This window comes from Pleurodeles waltl, chromosome 8 (assembly GCF_031143425.1).
Source record: "Pleurodeles waltl isolate 20211129_DDA chromosome 8, aPleWal1.hap1.20221129, whole genome shotgun sequence".
Taxonomy (NCBI): Eukaryota; Metazoa; Chordata; class Amphibia; order Caudata; family Salamandridae; genus Pleurodeles; species Pleurodeles waltl.
Window position 1 is genome coordinate 110,595,944 of NC_090447.1, and position 22,065 is coordinate 110,618,008.

At 44.3% G+C, this 22,065-nt stretch overlaps 1 protein-coding gene across 4 annotated transcripts in view; it reads left to right on the forward strand.

The window, feature by feature from the left end:
- Positions 1–21,786, forward strand: part of FCHSD2 (FCH and double SH3 domains 2) — a 441,879-nt gene extending 420,093 nt beyond the window's left edge. For all 4 annotated transcript variants that reach the window (XM_069203852.1, XM_069203850.1, XM_069203849.1 and 1 more), the window contains 4 exons: positions 9,361–9,581; positions 12,462–12,591; positions 13,131–13,213; positions 19,300–21,786. In XM_069203852.1, coding sequence (XP_069059953.1) covers positions 9,361–9,581; positions 12,462–12,591; positions 13,131–13,213; positions 19,300–19,383 — 518 coding nt within the window. In that variant the 3' untranslated portion in view covers positions 19,384–21,786. The remainder of the gene's footprint in view (positions 1–9,360; positions 9,582–12,461; positions 12,592–13,130; positions 13,214–19,299) is intronic.
- Positions 21,787–22,065: the final 279 nt, after the last annotated feature.

Here is a 22,065-nt window from a genome sequence, read left to right on the forward strand (position 1 = left end):
TTTCAAATAGTGGAAAGTTTATTGAAAACATCAAGTGGAGTGCTGGACTGTGCCCTTTGGTTGTCTGTAGTAAAAATAAAATAAAAAAAGGTTTCAGAATGGTATTCAGATGTTTTTGGGGAGGCGGTTTATTAAAAGCTCTTAATTCATTGTTAGAACACATTTTGTATATAGGAGTCAGATTTGAAACTGCTGCCTGTAAGGTATAGCTAACAGTGAGCCCTGATTGCGGTTAGAATATCCAGGTTATGTTTACCTTTTAGGACTAAGAATCTAATTAGGCAAAGGCCAATCCTAAAGCTCAGCATAGTGGTTCTGGGCTGTCATCTGAATGCACAGTCCTGGTGAGGAGCTAATTAGCTGGAAAGAAGGACCAGGCCCTCCCTGTGGATAAAAATGTGTATTTCAAAGGAATGATGCCATAGTTTTTAAATAATGTCAGATTATTTTGAAATACAGGTGCAAGGAAAGCAGTCAAGCACTAAATATATATCTTGAAACGCATTCATACTTTTATTCTTATGAATGTTCAACCATTTCCTTTCCCCTTGTTTACATACACAGTGACCAACACTAGTCAGTTGTCACTTTAATTGAAAAATTATTAAAAAGAATAACATGGTGTTAATATTGGAATTTCCGTGTGTGTATGTCTGTGTGTCTGTGTATGTCTGTGTCTGTGTGTGTGTGTGTGTCTATGTGTGTGTCCTCTCTTAAACTAGGTCGTAGAGGCTGAAATCAACTCCCTCCGTACATCTAACTCGACATCTGAGATTGGTTCCTGGAGAAAATTATTTCTTCATGGTATCCTTCCCTTTCTCATAAAGAATACACTATTTTAGTTCCATTTCCTTTGAATAATAGAAACCACATGGTGTCACCATGGACTAACCAACCAATACTTTGTCAATAAATAATGTGAAGGCTGGCCTGGGGGCTAATATAACAACCTAGCATAACCAACAATTGGATTACCAGTTGTTTATTCATGATAACAATATCTCATTTTTGGCGGCATTTATGCTGAGGTCGCTGTGGCTTCCAACCCCTCGGCTTCCTCCGGTCTAGTTCTGAAGAGATGTTCACATCACAGGTGTTTTGGAAGTCCATGTGAATGAAGAGGTGGTGTGTGACCAGTTTCTACCAGCTCACTCAGTTGAGACTATTTGCTGTAACTCCAGCAGATGTTGAGCAAACTCAACCACACCCCTGAGCTACCGTTTGCCAGACGCGGCGGGAACCATCTCATTAGTTGGCTCTTTGTAGCCAGTCTTGCCACAGACTGGAGATTTGCTTGACTTTTTCGTGCATATTGTAGAGAAGAGGTCCCATGAGGTCACCAACACCCTTCAGGAGCTCCTTCTCTCATCTACCTAGGTGTTTTTGGAACCTTTTTGGGCCTTTAGGCCAAAACCTTCTAAATACCTGCAACACACAAGAAAGCTTCTCGCAGGCGGAGAGCAGCGCCCGGGAACCACCTCTTTTTAACGTCCCACCCTACTCAATGAGCGCTAGCTGGGGCGAGACTCCATTGCAAGGTCTAAGCCAATCTCTTTCCACAATTTACCTCCTAAAAAGAGATTATTCAAAGTTGGACTCCCTTGGCAGCCTGGTTTTACCAACAGACAATCTTAGACAAATAGCTTCTAACGCCACTTGCTTGTTCTATGAACGTGGAAGATGGCAACATTGGTGAGCGGCTGCTGCCACAGAGATGCAAAGTTCACGTCAACTAATAGTGTCTGATGGCATGAATACCACCAAGTATACCTTCTGTGCCTAGACACAGTACTATTTCTCCAAGGGCGTTTTCTGGAGACTCTCAAGCGAGACCTCCTCTCCCTGGTGACCTCAGGCTACCCCACAGCTGATGCAAACGCCCTGTTTCACTCACTCAACCTCGCTCTGAAAGCTAATGCTTCCACTCTCCCCTGAAACTGCGCTCCCAGAAATCAAGTGCTCTGTACCCACTGACAGCAAATCAGTGATGGTCAAATACGAAAATAAATAAGAAAATAAAAAATGAAACACAGTCTAAAAGTTTCTGTCCTGCTCATGCAGAAACCTCACCACCACAGGCCAGCTCCATCCCTGCAGAACCCTTCAACAGAAGCTATTTTGAAAGCCATAAACCCCTGGATCATTCCAATTCAGATCCTCAAAACAGAATGCAAACACCAAGTGCAGCACCATTAATAGTGTTTTCACTGAAAAACAAATAACATCAGGTTCCATGTCACCGTAACCAAGTGATGCTGTGGAACCCATCCTTCCAGAAAGCAGCACGGGATGGACTACTTTAAAATGCTCACACATACAGACCTTACTAGTAATCTCCACCATCCTGAAAGCCACCAGGGTGTGCACAAAAGTTGCAGCTACCTAGCTGGATAGTGTAAGGACACTGTACCATCCGGCTCAAGAAATCCATCGAGGCCTTGGATCTCTTTCTCTTTCAATTCGTCTCCACACTTACTTTTGACCTAACGGGCTGCATCCTGCTGTTTGTACATGTGGGCACCAAAGCACATCCGTGATTAGGAAAATGTCACTTACCCAGTGTACATCTGTTCGTGGCATTAGTCGCTGCAGATTCACATGCTGTGCATAGTCCGCCGTCTGGTGTTGGGTCGGAGTGTTACAAGTTGTTTTTCTTCGAAGAAGTCTTTTCGAGTCACGAGACCGAGGGACTCCTCCTACTTTGGTTCCATTGCGCATGGGCGTCGACTCCATGTTAGATTGTTTTCCCCGCAGAGGGTGAGGTAGGAGTTGTGTATGTTAGTAATAGTGCCCATGCATTGGAATGAATACGTATGTACAAAATGAAGGTTAAAGTAATATATTTACAAATGTACAAATGTTGAAGATTACTTCCAAACGGCTACAGGCTCCCGGGGAGGCGGGTGGGCGCATGTGAATCTGCAGCGACTAATGCCACGAACAGATGTACACTGGGTAAGTGACATTTTCCGTTCGATGGCATGTGTAGCTGCAGATACACATGCTGTGCATAGACTAGTAAGCAGTTATCTCCCCAAAAGCGGTGGTTCAACCTGTAGGAGTGGAAGTAGTTTGAAATAAAGTTCTTAGTACAGCTTGACCTACTGTTGCTTGTTGTGTAGTTAGCACGTCTACACAGTAGTGCTTAGTAAATGTGTGAGGCGTAGACCATGTTGCTGCCTTACATATTTCGTTCATTGGAATATTTCCTAGAAAGGCCATGGTAGCACCTTTCTTTCTGGTTGAGTGTGCCTTTGGTGTAATAGGCAGCTGTCTCTTTGCTTTAAGATAGCAGGTTTGGATGCACCTTTCTATCCATCTAGCTATACCTTGTTTTGATATTGGATTTCCTGTATGAGGTTTTTGAAATGCAATAAATAGTTGTTTTGTTTTCCTAATTAGTTTTGTTCTGTCAATGTAGTACATTAGTGCTCTTTTAATGTCTAATGTATGTAGTGCTCTTTCAGCTATTGAGTCTGGCTGTGGAAAGAACACTGGCAATTCTACTGTTTGATTTAAGTGGAACGGTGAGATGACCTTTGGTAAGAATTTTGGGTTGGTTCTTAGAACTACCTTATTTTTGTGTATTTGAATAAATGGTTCTTGTATAGTAAATGCCTGAATTTCACTTACTCTTCTTAGAGATGTAATGGCAATGAGAAATGCAACTTTCCACGTTAGATATTGCATTTCGCAAGAGTGCATGGGTTCGAAAGGTGGACCCATGAGTCTTGTTAAGACAATATTGAGGTTCCATGAAGGAACAGGTGGTGTCCTTGGTGGTATAATTCTTTTTAGGCCTTCCATAAATGCTTTAATGACAGGTATTCTAAATAGGGAAGTTGAATGAGTAATTTGCAGGTATGCAGATATTGCTGCGAGATGTATCTTTATGGAAGAGAAAGCTAGATTTGACTTTTGCAAATGTAGTAAATACCCTACAACATCTTTTGGAGATGCATGCAAAGGTTGAATTTGATTATTATGGCAGTAGCAAACACATCTTTTCCATTTACTTGCATAGCAGTGTCTAGTGGATGGCCTTCTAGCTTGTCTTATGACCTCCATACATTCCTGTGTGAGGTTTAAGTGTCCAAATTCTAGGATTTCAGGAGCCAAATTGCTAGATTCAGCGATGCTGGGTTTGGATGCCTGATTTGTTGCTTGTGTTGTGTTAACAGATCTGGCCTGTTGGGTAGTTTGACATGAGGTACTACTGACAGGTCTAGTAGTGTTGTATACCAAGGTTGTCTTGCCCATGTTGGTGCTATTAGAATGAGTTTGAGTTTGTTTTGACTCAATCTGTTTACTAGATATGGAAGGAGAGGGAGAGGGGGAAAAGCGTATGCAAATATCCCTGACCAATTCATCCATAGAGCATTGCCTTGAGATTGCTGGTGTGGGTACCTGGATGCGAAGTTTTGGCATTTTGCGTTTTCTTTTGTTGCAAATAGATCTATTTGAGGTGTTCCCCACATTTGTAAGTAAGTGTTCAGGATTTGGGGGTGAATTTCCCATTCGTGGACCTGTTGGTGATCCCGAGAGAGATTGTCTGCTAGCTGGTTCTGGATCCCTGGAATAAACTGTGCTATTAGGCAAATGTGGTTGTGAATTGCCCAATGCAATATTTTTTGTGTGAGGAGACACAACTGTGTCGAGTGTGTTCCCCCCTGTTTGTTTAAATAATACATTGTCGTCATGTTGTCTGTTTTGACAAGAATGTATTGGTGGGTTATCATTGGTTGGAATGCTTTCAACGCTAGAAATACTGCTAACAATTCTAGGTGATTTATATGAAAGTTTCTTTGAGGTACGTCCCATTGTCCTTGGATGCTGTGTTGATTGAGGTGTGCTCCCCACCCTGTCATGGAAGCATCTGTTGTTATCACGTATTGTGGCACTGGGTCTTGGAAAGGCCGCCCTTTGTTTAAATTTGTACTGTTCCACCATAGAAGCGAGATGTATGTTTGGCGGTCTATCAACACCAGATCTAGAAGGTGACCCTGTGCATGTGACCATTGTGATGCTAGGCACTGTTGTAAGGGCCGCATGTGCAATCTTGCGTTTGGGACAATGGCTATGCATGAGGACATCATGCCTAGGAGTTTTAAGACCATCTTTGCGTGTATCTTTTGTGTTGGATACATAGCTTGTATTACCTTGTGAACATTTTGAACCCTTTGTGGACTTGGAGTGGCTATCCCTTTTGTTGTGTTGATTGTCGCTCCTAAGTATTGCTGTGTTTGACACGGCAAAAGGTGTGACTTTGCATAGTTGATGGAGAAACCCAGTTTGTAAAGGGTTTGTATAACATAATCTGTGTGGTGTAAACACTTTGTTAGCGAGTTGGTTTTGATTAACCAATCGTCTAGGTACGGGAACACGTGTATTTGCTGCCTCCTGATATGTGCAGCTACAACTGCTAGACATTTCGTAAAGACTCTTGGTGCTGTCGTTATTCCGAATGGCAACACTTTGAATTGGTAATGTATTCCTTCGAATACGAACCTTAGGTATTTCCTGTGCGAGGGATGTATCGGTATATGGAAATATGCGTCTTTTAGGTCTAACGTTGTCATGTAGTCTTGCTGTTTCAGTAGTGGTATTACGTCTTGTAACGTGACCATGTGAAAGTGGTCTGATTTGATGTAGGTGTTTAGTGTTCTGAGATCCAATATTGGTCTCAGACTTTTGTCCTTTTTCGGTATTAGAAAGTACAGTGAGTAAACTCCTGTGTTCTTTTGTGTTTTTGGTACTAATTCTATTGCGTCTTTTTGCAGTAATGCTTGAACTTCTAGTCCTAGAAGGTCTATATGCTGTTTGGACATCTTGTGTGTTTTCGGTGGGACGTTCGGAGGGAGTTGGAGAAATTCTATGCAATAACCATGTTGGATAATTGCTAAGACCCAAGTGTCTGTTATCTCCTCCCAAGAATTGTAGAACTGGCTTAGTCTTCCCCCCACTGGTGTTGTGTGAAGGGGTTGAGTGACTTGTGAGTCACTGCTTGTTTTGAGGGGTTTTGGGCCCTTGAAATTTTCCCCGGTTTCTTGGGAATTGGCCCCCTCTGTATTGGCCCCGAAAGCCTCCCCTTTGATACTGTCCCTGGTAGGTAGACGGTGTTGTTTGTGAGGTGCTGGCTTGTGTGGCTTGACCTCGAAACCCTCCTCTGAAAGTAGTTTTGCGAAATGTGCCAAATGTGCCTCTGCCCTGCGGGGAATAGAGTGCGCCCATGGCTTTAGCTGTGTCAGTGTCTTTCTTTAATTTTTCAATTGCAGTGTCCACTTCTGGTCCAAACAATTGTTGTTCATTGAACGGCATATTGAGCACTGCCTGTTGTATCTCAGGTTTGAAACCGGATGTGCGCAGCCATGCGTGCCTCCTTATCGTTACAGCAGTAGTTATAGTTCTTGCAGCTGTATCTGCTGCATCCATAGAAGAACGGATTTGGTTGTTGGATATGTTTTGTCCCTCTTCAACCACTTGTTTTGCCCGTTGTTGGAATTCTTTGGGGAGGTGCTCGATGAGATGCTGCATCTCGTCCCAATGTGCCCTGTCGTATCGCGCTAGGAGTGCCTGCGAGTTGGCGATGCGCCATTGATTTGCAGCTTGCACTGCAACCCTTTTCCCGGCTGCATCAAACTTTCGGCTCTCCTTGTCAGGAGGTGGTGCGTCGCCTCATGTGTGCGAGTTGGCTCTTTTACAAGCTGCTCCTACGACAACTGAATCTGGTGTCAGTTGTGATGTAATAAAAGCAGGGTCTGTGGGTGGTGCCTTGCATTTCTTCTCCACCCTTGGGGTTATCACTCTGCTTTTAACTGGCTCCTTAAAGATTTGTTTAGCGTGCCTTAGCATTCCCGGGAGCATAGGAAGGCTTTGGTAATTGCTATGGGTGGAGGACAGGGTGTTAAAAAGGAAGTCATCCTCGATAGGCTCTGAATGTAGCGATACGTTATGAAACTCTGCTGCCCTAGCTACCACCTGAGCATACGCTGTACTGTCCTCAGGTGGTGAGGGCTTAGTGGGGTACGACTCAGGGCTATTGTCCGATACTGTGGCGTCATAAAGATCCCATGCGTCCTGGTCATCTTGGCTCATGGTGGTATGAGCTGGTGATTGTGACGGAGTCTGTGCCGGTGATATATGAGTTGCCGGTGGTGGAGAGGGTGGTGGAGTTACCTTCTTCACCACTTTTGCTTTTGGTGTTTTTTCTTGTTGTTGGAAATCTAGTTTCCTTTTTCTTCTGATTGGGGGAAGGGTGCTGATCTTCCCTGTACCACTTTGTATAAAGATCCGCTTTTGCGTGTGATCTACAGCTGTTGTTTGCAATTCCTCCTCAAATCTGTGTTTTTGAAGTTGGGAGGACAGTGAGTGTTCCTCGGAGTAGGAACTGGCTTTCGGTTCGGTTGCTGGGCGTTTTGGCACCGAAACCGTGTCTTTTGTTGTTTTCGGCTCCGAAGAGATTTTCCTCTTTTTCGGTGTCGAACCTTCTTGGCGTCGACCATCTTCGGTGCCGCTATCTCTGTGCCGAGCAGCTTCGGTGCCGCTGCCTCGGTGTCGACCCTTTTCTGCGGCAGTTTCTCGGTCCCGAGATTGCTGCGTGCCTGTGTCTCGACCTGAGTCGGACGATCTCGGCACCAGCTCGCCCTTTTTCGGTGCCGATGGACGGTCACCTACTTTATGGGTTGAGCCATGGCCTGTCGGCAGTGGCGTCCCCTGGGCCTTGTCTGTTTTTCTGTGTGATGCTTGTTTCGACGTCTTACTCACGGTTTCTTCGACGTCGAATTCTTCGGAATCCGATTCGTGGATGGAGAATGTTTCTTCTTCTCCCTCTTCCTCGAACCATTGATGTCCTGTTGGCGTGGACGCCATCTGTAACCTTCTGGCTCTTCGGTCTCGGAGCGTTTTTCTCGACCGAAACGCTCGACAGGCCTCACACGTTTCTTCTTTGTGCTCGGGTGACAGGCACAAGTTACAGACCAAATGTTGGCCTGTATAGGGATATTTACCGTGGCATTTAGGACAGAATCGGAACGGGGTCCGTTCCATCAGTCTCGATCATGCACGCGGTCGGGCCGACCAGGCCCCGACGGGGGATCGAAATTACCCCGAAGGGCTACCGGAGCTCTTCAAGATTCGGTGTCGATTCTAACCTAACCCGATACCGAACGAAACAATACCGATGAATTTTCCGTTGATTCTGACTAACTTTCCGACCCGAAACACGGAGCGAAAAGGAACACGTCCGAACCCGATGGCGGAAAAAAAAACAATCTAACATGGAGTCGACGCCCATGCGCAATGGAACCAAAGTAGGAGGAGTCCCTCGGTCTCGTGACTCGAAAAGACTTCTTCGAAGAAAAACAACTTGTAACACTCCGACCCAACACCAGACGGCGGACTATGCACAGCATGTGTATCTGCAGCTACACATGCCACCGAACATATAGTTTTTGGACGCCCTAACGCACAGTTTAGGGGTGCAGGCTGTGCCTCCTCTGCACAGTAATGGAAGGGGTAATCTGGGACTTGACATTGGTGAACGGGTGGCAACAGTCTGTATGGCCGGAGTCCTTGGCCAGTCTAAACGAAGGTCCTCACCTTGTGCTTAGTTGTAGACCTGTAAGTAAATGCTAAAACCTGACCCAGCTTTGCTCAAATTTCCAGGATTTAGGGGGTACTACGCGAGGCATGTGTCAGCCTCCTCAATCCCTCTTTCCTAGCCCTCGTCGTAGCCTTGAGGCCAGAAACCAGCTGATCTTGCCTTCCAAAAAAGGAGTGCAGGGGTGTGGTATGTGTGAACCTCTCAGTTTTGTGAGAGAAGTGGGGAGGCAGAGTCTGTAGCCTATGTGGTGAAGAGCGATGAGCGCAGACCTGGCTGAAAGGGGAGAAGGCCCCCTCCTGAGGTAGAGGCAGAAGGGGAGGAGCCCCAAGCCCTGGAATTAGGCAGCCTCTGCTCCCATAGGATGGGGTGGCAGAGACCATGAATGCCCACACATATGCTCTTGTAACTTCAGCCCGCACTGGTCAAGCCTTCATCAAGTTCCTACAGGCTGGTCTCACTACTTATAGGTCTTACTTATAGGGGATAATCAACAGATTAATTAGCTCTGGCGGAGGCTTAGTTACTTCACTATATAAGGTGCCGCTGCAGGTGGGCACCAATGTTTTAGATGCTCTTTGGCTTTTAATTTCCCATTAAATAGCAGAAATATATTTAGAAAACGGAGAGAGCGCAGTAGCTTTGATTAAATGGGCGTATCCTGAATGTTTTTGGAGAAAGCTCTGTTCTTTAAATCCTATACATTTCCTATTCCTTACTCAAACCGTATGATATTGTATCTTTTCTTCCCAACCCTGCAGTCTGTTTTGTAAAAGCACTTTATGATTACGAGGGCCAGACAGACGATGAGCTGTCGTTTCCAGAGGGAGCCATTATCCGAATCCTAAACAAGGAAAACCAGGATGACGACGGCTTCTGGGAAGGGGAGTTTAACTCGCGCGTTGGCGTCTTCCCATCAGTGCTGGTTGAAGAACTTACCCCCTCGGAGAACGGCGACTGCCAATGGATTGGGGATATTCAGGTATGTCGGGGTGCAGAGTCACAAGACGTTACTGTGTATATAGTAGATTGTTGTTATATGCAGATATGTGGGTTCCGCAGCAACTACAAAACTAAACTCACAGAACTTCCTCCAGCCCCCAGTACGAGGAAGAGAGCCGGTATGTGCAGTTTTGTAATAAGAGAGTAGTAATGCACTTCTAAGGCTGGTTATTCAGCGGATTTCTTGGTTTCTTGCTGAGAATCCTGAAACACATGTACCCCCTCTGAAGTGTAGCTTCTGAATATCATGTGAAGTCCCTTCTTTATTTGTTGAGTCCTCATGATTCTGAAGCCTCAACTAGTTAGATGCCTTTTCGGGGGAAGGGTAATTGTACTGGTACTATGGAGCGCCCCAAGGGACACGGCAACATGACGTTCAGTATTATAGCCAGCATGAGTAACTAATATTCCAGGTAGGCCTCATCCTTTTCCAGCATGGGAATTTTGTTTAGGTATGTGTTTAAAATAAAGTAGCAAGCAGTAAGAAGAAATTGAGAACGGCGCGGAGGAAAGCCCCTCACCTGTATAGAATTTTGGCGACAACATGCACCTCTAACCAAGTGGCTGCCTTGAGAATCCCTGCAAGGCCTGTTTTATCAGAGGGTGTTGCAGTGGAAGGCTTCTTTGAGATAGCGAAAGCAGGAAAAGATGTCAAGGGCACAAAAAAGCAAGTAGGAGGACTGTACCCAAGGCGGTCTGCCTCCTACCATGCTGCCAGGTCCAGGGCGAGACAAGAGAACAGGATTCTGCTCCTCGCCTTAGCAGTAACACATGAGGCTTAGCAGGGTCACGTGAGGCCCATATGGGAGAGAGGAGCTGTATCCAAGAGCCATATCCCAAAGCACACAGACTGGCCCCAGTCACTGGGGGGATGGGTGTGGCCGATGCTTCCAGCAGAAGACACGAGGCTTTGCATGGGTCGGACGTGTGTGATCCAGGTCCCATCCGCGTGCTTCTGAGACGGCACTGGCCACAGCACTTCAACTTTGGTAATGGCTAATATACATTGACTCGCGTCCCACACCTTGCATGGACAACCAGGATATATGAGACATGCAAGCTGGAGATACTATATTTCATGAAGGTGGCTGGGCTGAAATGTGTATCAGAGCTGGCAGGGAAGCTTTGGCTTAGTGACCTTGATGGAGTGTAGCGCGTTCCCCAGTTTGGGGCAGGACTGTCAGTAAGTGCAACCTGGGGTGAAGGGACAGTCTAGGAGCCCCCCTCAAGCTAATTAAGCATACCCAGAATTACCTGATTTTTTTTTTCTCCAAATCTCTCTCACTTATTAATGCTATTGTGGCCATCACAGGACCACTGCTGCATGCTCATTCGCTTCTATTCCTCCCCACCTTAAATCCTGAGGAAGTGATGACTGTGTACACTTGATACTTTTTGTTTAATAAAGTTTGTACAAAATATGCAAATATGCAAATTTTTCCAGTGGCTTTCTACCTTTATTCTATATCTGTGATTCAGAAACTCCCATCGCCGGCACTTTTCATGGACCATACGAAATACTCAGATTAGATCAAAAAGAATTTATCTGGAGGATTCACCCAGTCAGTTTTATCTCCAAATATGCGATCCTGTGCTACGTTCCGTGAGGCAGAATGTGCCATCTGACAATATGGGGCAGGTGGAAGGATCTGAGAACTCCCCGGCCAGCCTGACATCAAGGTGGTTTACTGTAGGACCTCAGAGGTTCCAACAATGCCTCATTTGTTTCCTCCAACGTAAAAGCAAATATTATTACCCTGTGCCTGGATAGAGCGAGGTTTCGATGTCTCTCCATAGGGAATACTAAGAGAAAGACAAGGTGTCCGAAACCAAATTGAAAAAATACAAGGTTTTAATGAGCTCCCAGTAGAGACTCTCCCACCACACACAAAAGCAGACCTTGTGTTCGTGCATAATGTGATACAATGTAACTAAACCCGCTACCAAGTATTTCCCCATGGAATGGTCCGCATATGACTCGTTTGGCTGCCATTTTGGCATCTAAACTGAGTGTAACAAGGGGAACTTCTCAACTCTTAAAGGAAAAAATCTTAGTTATTCGGCAGGTATTGTTACGCCCCAAACCGGTGTCGTAGAATTTTTTAAAGATTTTTAGATCAATTTTAAGCAGAGAGTATTGGCCAGTAATGGGTACATTCAGTTGGATATTTGCCCCTGGAGAATTAACCCTGTAAGAGATACCTACGCTGATCTCTCTCTCCCCCCCTCCCCCCAAAAAAGGTAACAATAGGTTGTGCAGGCATCTCTGCTGCCAAGCCAGACCTTGGAGGGGGATGGGTGTTAGACAGTTGGCCATACAAAGGAAGAAGGATAGGTCATGGTTGAAGAGGATTTCTGTGTGTAAGAGTGGAGAGCAGTTGACAGCAGGGCTTTATCAGGGTGTGATGAGATGGTTGCAGGTGTGGGAGGATGGGAAAAGTTGGTCGGCTCAGGGCAGGGTTCTTGTTCTAGGGGTGTACCAGAAGAAGGCTTCCTGCCTGTTTTTATACTCTTGCATCTTTAGCTTTTCACCCTGGACAGAGCTACGGTCTGCACATATGTTCAAAGAACCCTTTTGGACAAAAAAATATGCAGTGAATGAAATGATGGAAATTTGCAGAAAACACAATTGGTATTGTATTCATGTGCTTCATCAAGGGTGTACCCTGTGCAAGTTTAGCTGTTGGAGCTATGTCTGAATCAGTGTTAGTGTTTCAACCCAATATAGAGAGCCATTGTTACAAGTAAGTAACTTTAAATAATCACTATCTGTATTATAAAGGATAAAAATCTCTACAGCATGCAGAATGTGACCAACTGCGCCACATTTAATAATCTCTACTCTTCTGTCCCACTTCAGATCTCCCCGTCTCCAAAGCCTCAGAATTCCCTCCCGCCGTTGCCGCTCTACGACCAGCCTCCCAGCAGCCCTTTCCACAGCCCAGAGAAGAGGAACTCTGGCCACTTCCCTAGATCGCCCTCTGTCAATGGTAGGTCTCCTTATTTTCCTCTATGTTTAATCTACCAACTAGTTTATCTATTTGTAAATAAACCATTTCTACCCTGGCCACATTCATTCACAGGTGGCAGAATTGTTATCGAGATATGGGTGGAGTTGCTAAAAGGGATAATGCGATGACATTATTTTACTTATGATATGTGTTACACTTTTTATATTAAATTAAAGATAGCCAAAGTTTGGTTTGTTGTCCAGTGTCAAACAAGATATTCAGTTAGTGCCCAAGCTTTGAATTGTTCCCAGGATCAGCATTAGAGTCACTTGATCACATCGCCACCCTGTTTTGTAGACAAACATTGCTCTCTGTGGGTTTGCTTTCACTCTTCTCTGTTGTATTATATTTTGATCTGGATATTATTACATTTTGTTATTATGTCCTCTCGTGCACCACGTGTGTTGTAGTGCGTGGAGTGATCGTCTCAATATATTTTTAATAAGTGAAAGTAACTGGGTAACGTGTCTCGAATAAACTGATTCCATTGACAACTTTTCCTCCTTCCGCCTCTTTAGAAAACAGCATCAGTTCAGAATCTCCCGGGTTTCCTCAGCCCCCTCGCTTCACTCCAGAAACCTCCTACGGCAAGCTGCGGCCGGTAAGTCCCACTCTCCCTGGCTTCTGGGAACCTGCAGCTGGTGCTCGTAACTTGCTGCAAGACTACTAATTTGGGTTCAGAGCAATGCAAGGAAGCTATTGTTTCAGAATAACACAAGAGAGTACTCAGGCAGAGTCAGGGCTGTCACATTTGTCTTTCATGTATTGAATGTTGTGCATGCTTTTTTAGGGGATCTGTCCTGTACCTGAATGTTATCAAAGAAAATCTTGTAAGAATTTCGAATGACTATTGGGGGACTCAGTTTGGATGCATTGGGCAGATTGTAGCAAATACCTGGATGCCGAGTGCCTACTGCAGGACGGTAGTCTTGCACCCATCACACACTCTACCACTCTCCATAATCCAGACAACTTTCCAGTCCATTAAACTTATTTCAGGTGCATAAAAAGCACAGGCAGAACAGTAATCCTGGGTCCCTTATTCCCTTTCTCTAATAAGGTGTAAAGCCTTTGCACAGCCTTTTCCTTATTTCACTTTCAGTAGCACCACCTTGCAATGGAGTTTACTATGTGGTTTAGGGAAACAGAAGCATTCTTGGAAGTCTTACTTCCTTGACCCTACCTTTCTGTAATAACAACTCCTTCCAAGAGGCAGACATTACCACCACATGAAGTGTTTGCCAGATGCACTAGGGTGCATGGGGACAGCATAGTAAGCTTTCCTTTCCAATTCTCTTTCCAAAATCGACGCCAGCGCTGCGTCGGGTGGTGGAAACAAAACTACTTTCCAAAAATGGCTTCTGAAATATGTGGCGCTCATACCCAACATGTGCCTTTCTCTGGTTGTCTATCCTTTCCCACTCCAGAGAGCATCCTGTGCAAGCCATGTGGCTTGACGGTTCTCTTCCAACACTTGTGGGCTGCATATGACCTTATGGTCTCTTGGACACAGTTTAGGGAGAGTCCACTTCTCGGATTGAATTTGAGGTATTTTCTTTTTTCTGCATCTCTACGTCTGGCTGCCCAAATCTAGCTTAGAAAAGTGTAAACATTCATCTAGTTTGTTTAGTGGCAGATTACTTTTTTGAATAATAGTGAGGTATACCCCAAAGCTATCAGATTCATGGAAGCATTGCCACCTTTGTGCACAACCTTTTGGACTTTTGAGTTGTTTCCAGCGTCTTTGTTTCATTGCGGTACAACTAATCAGCAAAACCTACTTTAATGAAAGTAAAGTGACCGGAATAATAAGCTAAAATGAAGAAACAGATGTGTTTTAAACGACAAAAAAGAGCCACAGCACCTTAACGGCAAAACCCAGAGCAATGGAGAATCCACAAAGTAGACAAATGGCACAAACAAATATGTGATCACTGCTATCACAGTGCTTGAAGTAGCACATCTCTCAAACCGGTGGGGTGTGTCATGACACACGTGACATGATGGCCCTAAAGAACCACACTAGAAGCTGGCATGCTTATCCTCCAGTTTCTAGTTTCATTTGCTGGCAGCTGAGAGCACAATCAGTTGTGATTCTAGAGGAACACAGGTCAGTGCATCTTCTCTCTCAGAGCCAATCCCGCGCCTGTCCCATCTGTGATGCGCCCGATATAGGTAAAAGAGGCAGTGTAACTGAAGGCTTTATCAATTTGAAAAGAATCCCTCCGCAGGTCATTCTCACAGGCAACGTTCTTTGAAGGGGCCTTCTCCATCTCTACCAATCCCCAACAGTAACCCTTTCAGAATAATGCTTTACATGATGTCAGCTTTGGTTCCAAGATGTGTTGAGACATCATTCACCAGATGGCCCTCTTTAAAGCATCTGAAAGAGCTTTGATAAGAGTTCTTCTCTTCTGGAATCCAAACAAAGGAGGACCAAAGAAGAGCTGCAACGTTCAGGGAGGGAGACATTTTCCTCTTTCAAAAATGAAGATCCAAGGACATAGTGGTCACAGCTTTGAAGTCAATGTAAGGGCTGCAAGTGAAATCTGGCATCAGAAAGTTGGCATCTTTATTCTCTTATTCCTTAATTTACCAGCGATCTTCAGCTGAAAGGAAGTTCCTAATAGACACTGAAAGTTGTGTAGCATTCTCATCCTAAGTTGGAAACCACGCACATTAGTGCGGAGGGCACGTGTCTCCCTAGTAGTTCATTGGCTTTGCTGACAGTAGTGCCACCCATGAAATTCTTCAGTTAGGGAAGATTTTTTTTATTTTTGGCTTTTGAAGTAACCTGAATTAAGAAGACCCAAAAAAAAAGTGAACTTCTTTGTGTTGTTTTATATGAGCACGGTGCAGTAGCTGTTCGAGTGACATCTTCTGTTGCCTGCATCAGAAGCATCGCTTTGACTGTGCTTTGTAGTTTTGAGTGTGTGTCTTTGCATTCATTCACAGCACTCTAGTTTGAGGGGTTTGGTGCTCGCTTTGCAGCTCAGTCCTGCAACTCTGCTGCAGTACAGCTGTTGGGTCTGGTTCAAAAGGATGAAGGCGTTAAACAAGTTACTTACCTGTAACCATTGCTTCCCATTCTAGCTGTCAGTGCACTTTACCGCCCTCCAGTACTTGAACAAACCTGATATGTTGGACTGACTTAGCCCGTGGGTGGCATAGTTGGTGAAGGCCACGCGTAGCGGTGAATCTTGAAAACAGTGAAAAGATCATAATACTCTCCTCTCACACTAGTGTTACTTTGTTGTTCACTGATGATACCAATTTTAGGAGTGGGTGAAATTGCAAAAACGTGTTTCTTTATACATAAAATGAATTTCTCCAATTGTGTTTGCGAAATTCTACTTAAGGCCACACCCCTTATAGAAAAGTCGCAAAAGATACCAGCAGCAGAGTCGTTCGAGCAGGAACTGTCTCTGTCTTGGTAAACGTTTGTTTCACAGTTTTCAAGGTATTTTCTGCTCAAACAGCTCTTCAATTGGATAAAATTATGTGAAAAATTATAATGGAGTGAGTAAACAATGTAAAATGCCAAAAATGCAACAGATGTTAATTTTCAGAAATGAAATTTGCTTAACAAACATTTTGCCCACAGCACAACAACGTCTGTGGGTGAAAGGTTGTATGGAAATGGCTATAGAATCCATCATTACGTGTAAATAACACAGTCCTCCAAAAGGACGTTACAATGCTGAAGTACCTTCATCAAAAAAAACTTCTGCTGAAGAGGGACCCATTTTGTAGCTAAATAGGAAGTTACCATTGCCATTAGTTGTCCAGAAAAAAATGTATTCTAAGATTTTAAGTATTTCAGCTGTGAAAAGACTTACATATGGGACCAGTGTCCGAGACATTTACAATCGGCAAACTTACAAGTGTAACCAGTGGCGGCTGGCGACTAGACAAAGTAGTGGGGCAGGAAAAGCAAAACAAAATTAAATAAAAAAATATATATATAAAACTTTAAACTTACCTGGTCGCTGCCGCACTCCAGACACAGGCTCCCAGCCTGCCCTGCGCCAGTCAAGACACTGTTCACAGCAGCGTTATGATTGGCTCGAGCTCCCTAACTGGGCGCTCCAACTCAAGCTGTGATCCTGGGTCGGCTCTCTCTGACTCGGCAACACAGTGCCGGGTTGGAGACAGCCCTTGTGCGCATGTGTGTTTGGCCAGCCCGAGACGGACGGCCAAACATACATGCGCACTGAGGGAAGTGCTCTGTGCACTCCCCTCACTGCTCATCAAACCCATGGCCCGCCCCTTTAAAAATAAAATGATAATAAGCACAGTTTACTATCGCTTTATTTCTAAAGCTTTGCAGCTCCTGCTGCTGCTGACAGGGGAGGGGATGGGGGGGGGGGGGGCAACGTTCCTCCGCCACAGTGGAGGAGCCGCCCCTGTGTGTAACATGCCCTTCAGTTAAAGGAGGGCAACCATTTCAGAGGACTCCAGAATGCCATCCTTCCAGATCCCAATGTTTATAGGATTTGATTACCGGCCAAGTGTCTCATCTGTCTTGTGTTGGAAGAGTGAAATACACCTTTGTGGCTGGGGCAAGATGAACAAAACACAGACAGAATTGATGATGTACTTGGGTTTCAAACTAAATGTTTAGAATTAAGAAAGTAGGTTGAGAGACTGTTACAGTATCAGTAACACAGGCGTAGATGCTTGCGTTGCTGCACAAGGGATGCTGTTACGATTGCATCGTCTTCCTTCCGCGGGTTCAATACATTTATGTAAACCCATTGATGCAGTTGAACATCGAGCCATGTGGAAAGCTAAACCCTTTTTCCTGAACTCACACAGAACATATTAGCCATAAGCAGCCAGGCCATTTTATAGACTTATAATAATAATTTTCAGTTTTGTAATAGTTGCCAAATCAGGCCAGACATACACAGAACACACACAGAGTTATCGCTTAATACTCTCTTCGACATACAGCTAGCGTCAAAAAAGGCCCAGTGGCTCAGTCCCATAAAACTGTACGGAATAAAAAATGGTGCAAGTTCTTCCTTCCTTTAGCAGGCCTGGCATCAGAAAGAGAGCATTCCAGTGGTCACTGGTTGCATAAACCTATTTTAAGACCACAGAGCCCCTCCCTCCCCCCCCCCATCATAATCTCCCGAAGGGATGCAGTTTGTGGGGGAGCTCAGGCCTTGTTTGTGAGGGAAACTCCTAGATACGACCCTTATGAAATAGAGACCAGAGTTTAGGACCATGCCTTTGTGCTAGAATTACCCCCTCCTCTCAGCATGTTATTCTGACTTGCCCCGTCTCTACAGCCCCATCTTCCATTCCTTGTTCAGAGACCTTTCTACCCCAATAGGGGCCCTCATTCTGTCCAAAAAAACAAATGAGGATGCTCTCATGGAAGGGTAAACTTCCAAAGGGTGCGGTCAGGTTCTGAGTTTTGCATCTACAGAATACACATTAAGCCTCTCATTTCAAGTAAACTGGTAAATTCTGACTCGGTGCAAAATTGAGATTACGTGTTCATGCAAATTCCACTCTGACCTGTTATTCTGGAGAAATTTGCACGAGGAAAATCCTGAACCTCGTCCTTCATTCTGCAGAACGTGAATCAGCCTTACAGAAAAATTGCGCTTTATTTTCCCTGCACATAATTTGAGGGACTCAGAATGGCGACTGGCTGTGCGCTGCCAAAACATATCTTCCCACGCTTTGGTCCTAGGTGGTTCCATCGCCTACCTCACATCAGGGTTCTCTTCTGTCATATCAGGACAAGTTAGATCACCCGTAGCTTCCCTTTGGAATGAAAGGATCCGCCTGCTTCGATCCATGGAATCACTTTCCCAATGTGTTTGAGTTCGGATGTTCTCCAAGTAGCACTTACTTTCTGTACAGCCACAGGTCACTGCTACAGACTCCACGCATGAAGGACCTTTCCTGGACTTTGCCCTACTAGCCCCAGGTGGAATGAATTCAATGTTGCCGCTGTTGTGGAGATAGCGTGCCAAGGGCGCTTTGCCCCTCTTTTCCAAACTACACTGAGTACGATGAAGCCCATCAATGCTTCTTCACAACTCTCCATTCCACACACATACACACATACACACACACACACACACACACACACACACACACACACACTCTCACTCTCTCTGAAATGGGAACCAGCGCACCAGGAGATAAACCTCTTAGATGAGGTTTAAGGAGGATCCTTTATCAAGGGGAAATAAAATAAGACATTTACTCAGGATCCCAAAATTGGCCTATATGTGACCAAGGAGGTATAACAAGTTAGTTTAATGTTAATATCAACTTTTTCATAAATTGGAAGGAGAGAAGAAATTAAAGTAAAGGTATTCGTAGCTCACATCTACTGATACACCCAGAGATCGGGTGATATGTGCGTCCTTTGCCTACAAAGGGAGCAAGGATGTTGTGTTTTGTATTTTCTCCTTTTGTGTCATTGGTGCATCAGGCGATTCACCACTTCTGTGTGGGAAGATCTTACCTTATGCATCACTTGGCACACATTCCAGGTTTCCACCTGTCTACACTGAGTCCTATAGCTCATGTCACCTCCGTTCGGCCCTGCAAAAACACGGTGCGGTTGCCTATTGATGTGTTCTCCACTGAAGAGTAAACAATGGTTTCTCCTTGAGTTAGGACTCCTTTTCCTAATTCTGTCGCTTTTCTCTTTCACAGGTGAGAGCCGCGCCTCCTCCCCCAACACAGCACCCTCGAAGGCCGCCTGAGAAGATCGAGGATGTGGAAATCACATTGGTGTAGTGGTTGGATTGACCACACATTCGGACTACAGTCGAGGCTGAACATGGAGTTTGGCCTATCGTGTCTTCTTGGCACCTTTGCATGAGGAGACTCTGGATGACGCAAGGAGGAGACAAACGAAGATAGGGTTTCTCACCATCATATTGTGTGCCTTCTTTTGTTTTTAGAGCCGTAAACGTCATCCCTCCTCGCTTAGCACAAAGACTGGCCAAAACAAGCCAGAATGCCTCTGAGCAGGCTGCTCTGATTGGCTGAGCATGGCTAATTTCTCCACCAACGCTGGTGGAAAGGACACGCCCATGCAATGTAGTCATAGCATACTTATATCATGTGCATTAGTACAGTACATTACTGTTGCCATAGGAATGTTAAAAGAAAAGTCTTGTAATAATTCATGTAGCATTACTTATCTGATTAGGTATTAATCAGACGTGATTGCTTTTATAAAACGAAAGCGAGCGAAGGAAATGCCATTGAAAGGGAGGCTGGTTCCTCTCGGTGAGCCCATTGGAAAAGGACAAAAGGGAATCGAGTCCAGGTAGCACCAAGTGTTGCAGAACTAACTACACACTGGCCATGACTGCACAACTCTCCGGGGACATAAAAGCAAGCTGTGTTCTTCTGCAGCCCCGTGGTCTCTGTGGTGTGGAGGTCCACCACCAACCTTCTCCAGATGAAGCCGCAGCGGTCTGCGGCAGAATAATGCTTGACCTTTTCAGTGCAGTTCGTTGCCAGCGGAGGATCTTCCCTTCACCCCTTTTTCAAACTTCACTTTTTTCCAAATTCAGATGGAGAGTAGCTTGTTTTGTGAAGTGCATAGGTGCCCTCCACCACCACGTCCTTCGCGCTGAAAAAGCTATCTGTGTGAGTAATGCTGACTACACTTAAGATTTTCACCTTTGCTTTTTCGGCTTTTCGGTAAATTCCTTCATTGAAGAAGATTTTTTTCCTTTTCAAGATGAGGAATATTGGGGGTAAAACCCTGCGTATGTAATTTTTTGCGTTAAAATTATTTCGGATCATTTCTTTTAGATTATCGGCTTTGGTTGTGCTTACGGAGTGGGCAGGTTTTGTCCTAGAGTATAAACCGACTGAGCGAGGTAAATGGGACTTTTTGTCCAGGCATAGTAGAGCTGAGATTGAGTTGTGTTAGCTGAATTTGTCCTTCTTTTGTGTTTCGTGTTTCACACCTGTGTACCCTATTCACTGCAGTGCCCATTATTGCCTAGCATAATCAGTGTGTCAGTTTGTCATCAGTCCATCTAGCTAGAAGTAAAGACTACGTTTAGAATATTTATGTGTACTGCTCATCTCCTGGTTTCTTTTCCTTCAGATATTCAGTACAGATATCTCCTAACCTGCCACAAGGAGACTACTTGCCACAACCAGTTGCAAGAGCAGTGCTTGGCTAGACTGTCACCAGTCATCTGCTTGCAAGGACTTTCTTGGTGCCATTGGGGACTTCATGTTGAAATGTTGATCGCTTCATATATAGTCAAAATATTTTAACTGTGAGATGCTTGCACCCGTGACAGTGCACAAGGCAGATGAACTAGCCCTCTTCAGTGGGACAATATATTTGAATGTTAGAATTAAAAACAAAATTAGTCTTTCGTAAGTCGCACTTGCTGCCATGAAAAACAAATTGATCAAGAGTGATAGGCAATTTATGGGATCTTCTGCCTTGGTTTAATAACTTTTGTCCACTAACACTGTTTAGCTGTATTTAGCTGATGACCTGGAGCCATTTTTGCATTTTTCTGAGATGGCAAACATGACAATTATTGCAGCTGTGTAGGAGACTGAAGTGTGGGCTGTTTTTCGAAGGGGTCTTTGTTGTCCAGCAGAGTGCTGTGTCATATGAATATTTCGATTGGTTATCTTTCAAATCAGCAAAGGTATCTTCTTTGAAGACTTTTAGTAACTTCTCCATGTCTTATACATATTTGGCTTTGTTGCACCTCTCGTCCTGTTGATCTGTTAGAGGTCTTTTTATGTGTTATCAAACTTATTGTTAAGTTTAAAAGAAGCAAGATTTTTTTTATTTCCACATAATTGAAAATAATCACAAAGCAATGGTAAAATATTGTCATAATTTGCCCGGTAAAATTCTTTGGCCAGTTTCTTTTTCTGTTTTCTTCTAAAAAATCTTAAAAGTGTTATTTGAAAACTAGTTTATATTTTAAAAATATTTTCTTTAAGAGCTGCTAATTTTATTTAAAAAAAAGTTGTAAAATATGCCTCCTTTTAACTAGACTTCCTTATACAGGGCATCTAATCCATGTATCACAGTGTACAGTGTCAATACGTAGAGAGCATAGGTGCAAATGTTTCTCATTCGTATTGGCTGTAAAAAGTTTATATTTATTATGTATAAATTGTTGAATAAAAAAGTGAAACAAACCCATTTGTATTAATTGCTTATGTGTCGTAATTTTATTTGTTTATTTTTCAAAGATAATTTGCTTTCAGGTCACACAACCCTCCGTTGTATTAAGTATTTACTCCTGAATTTGGTATAAGGCAAGGAACTGGGGAAAGGAAGGACTATTTTAACTGTGGAAGGATATCACTGGAGAAAGAAACCCGAATTATCTGTTGCTTAACTCGTCTGATAGGACATGCAAATGACTCTTCAGCTTCCCAGGTCCTTTCTCATGCAGTACAGCTTTTCTTTGCATT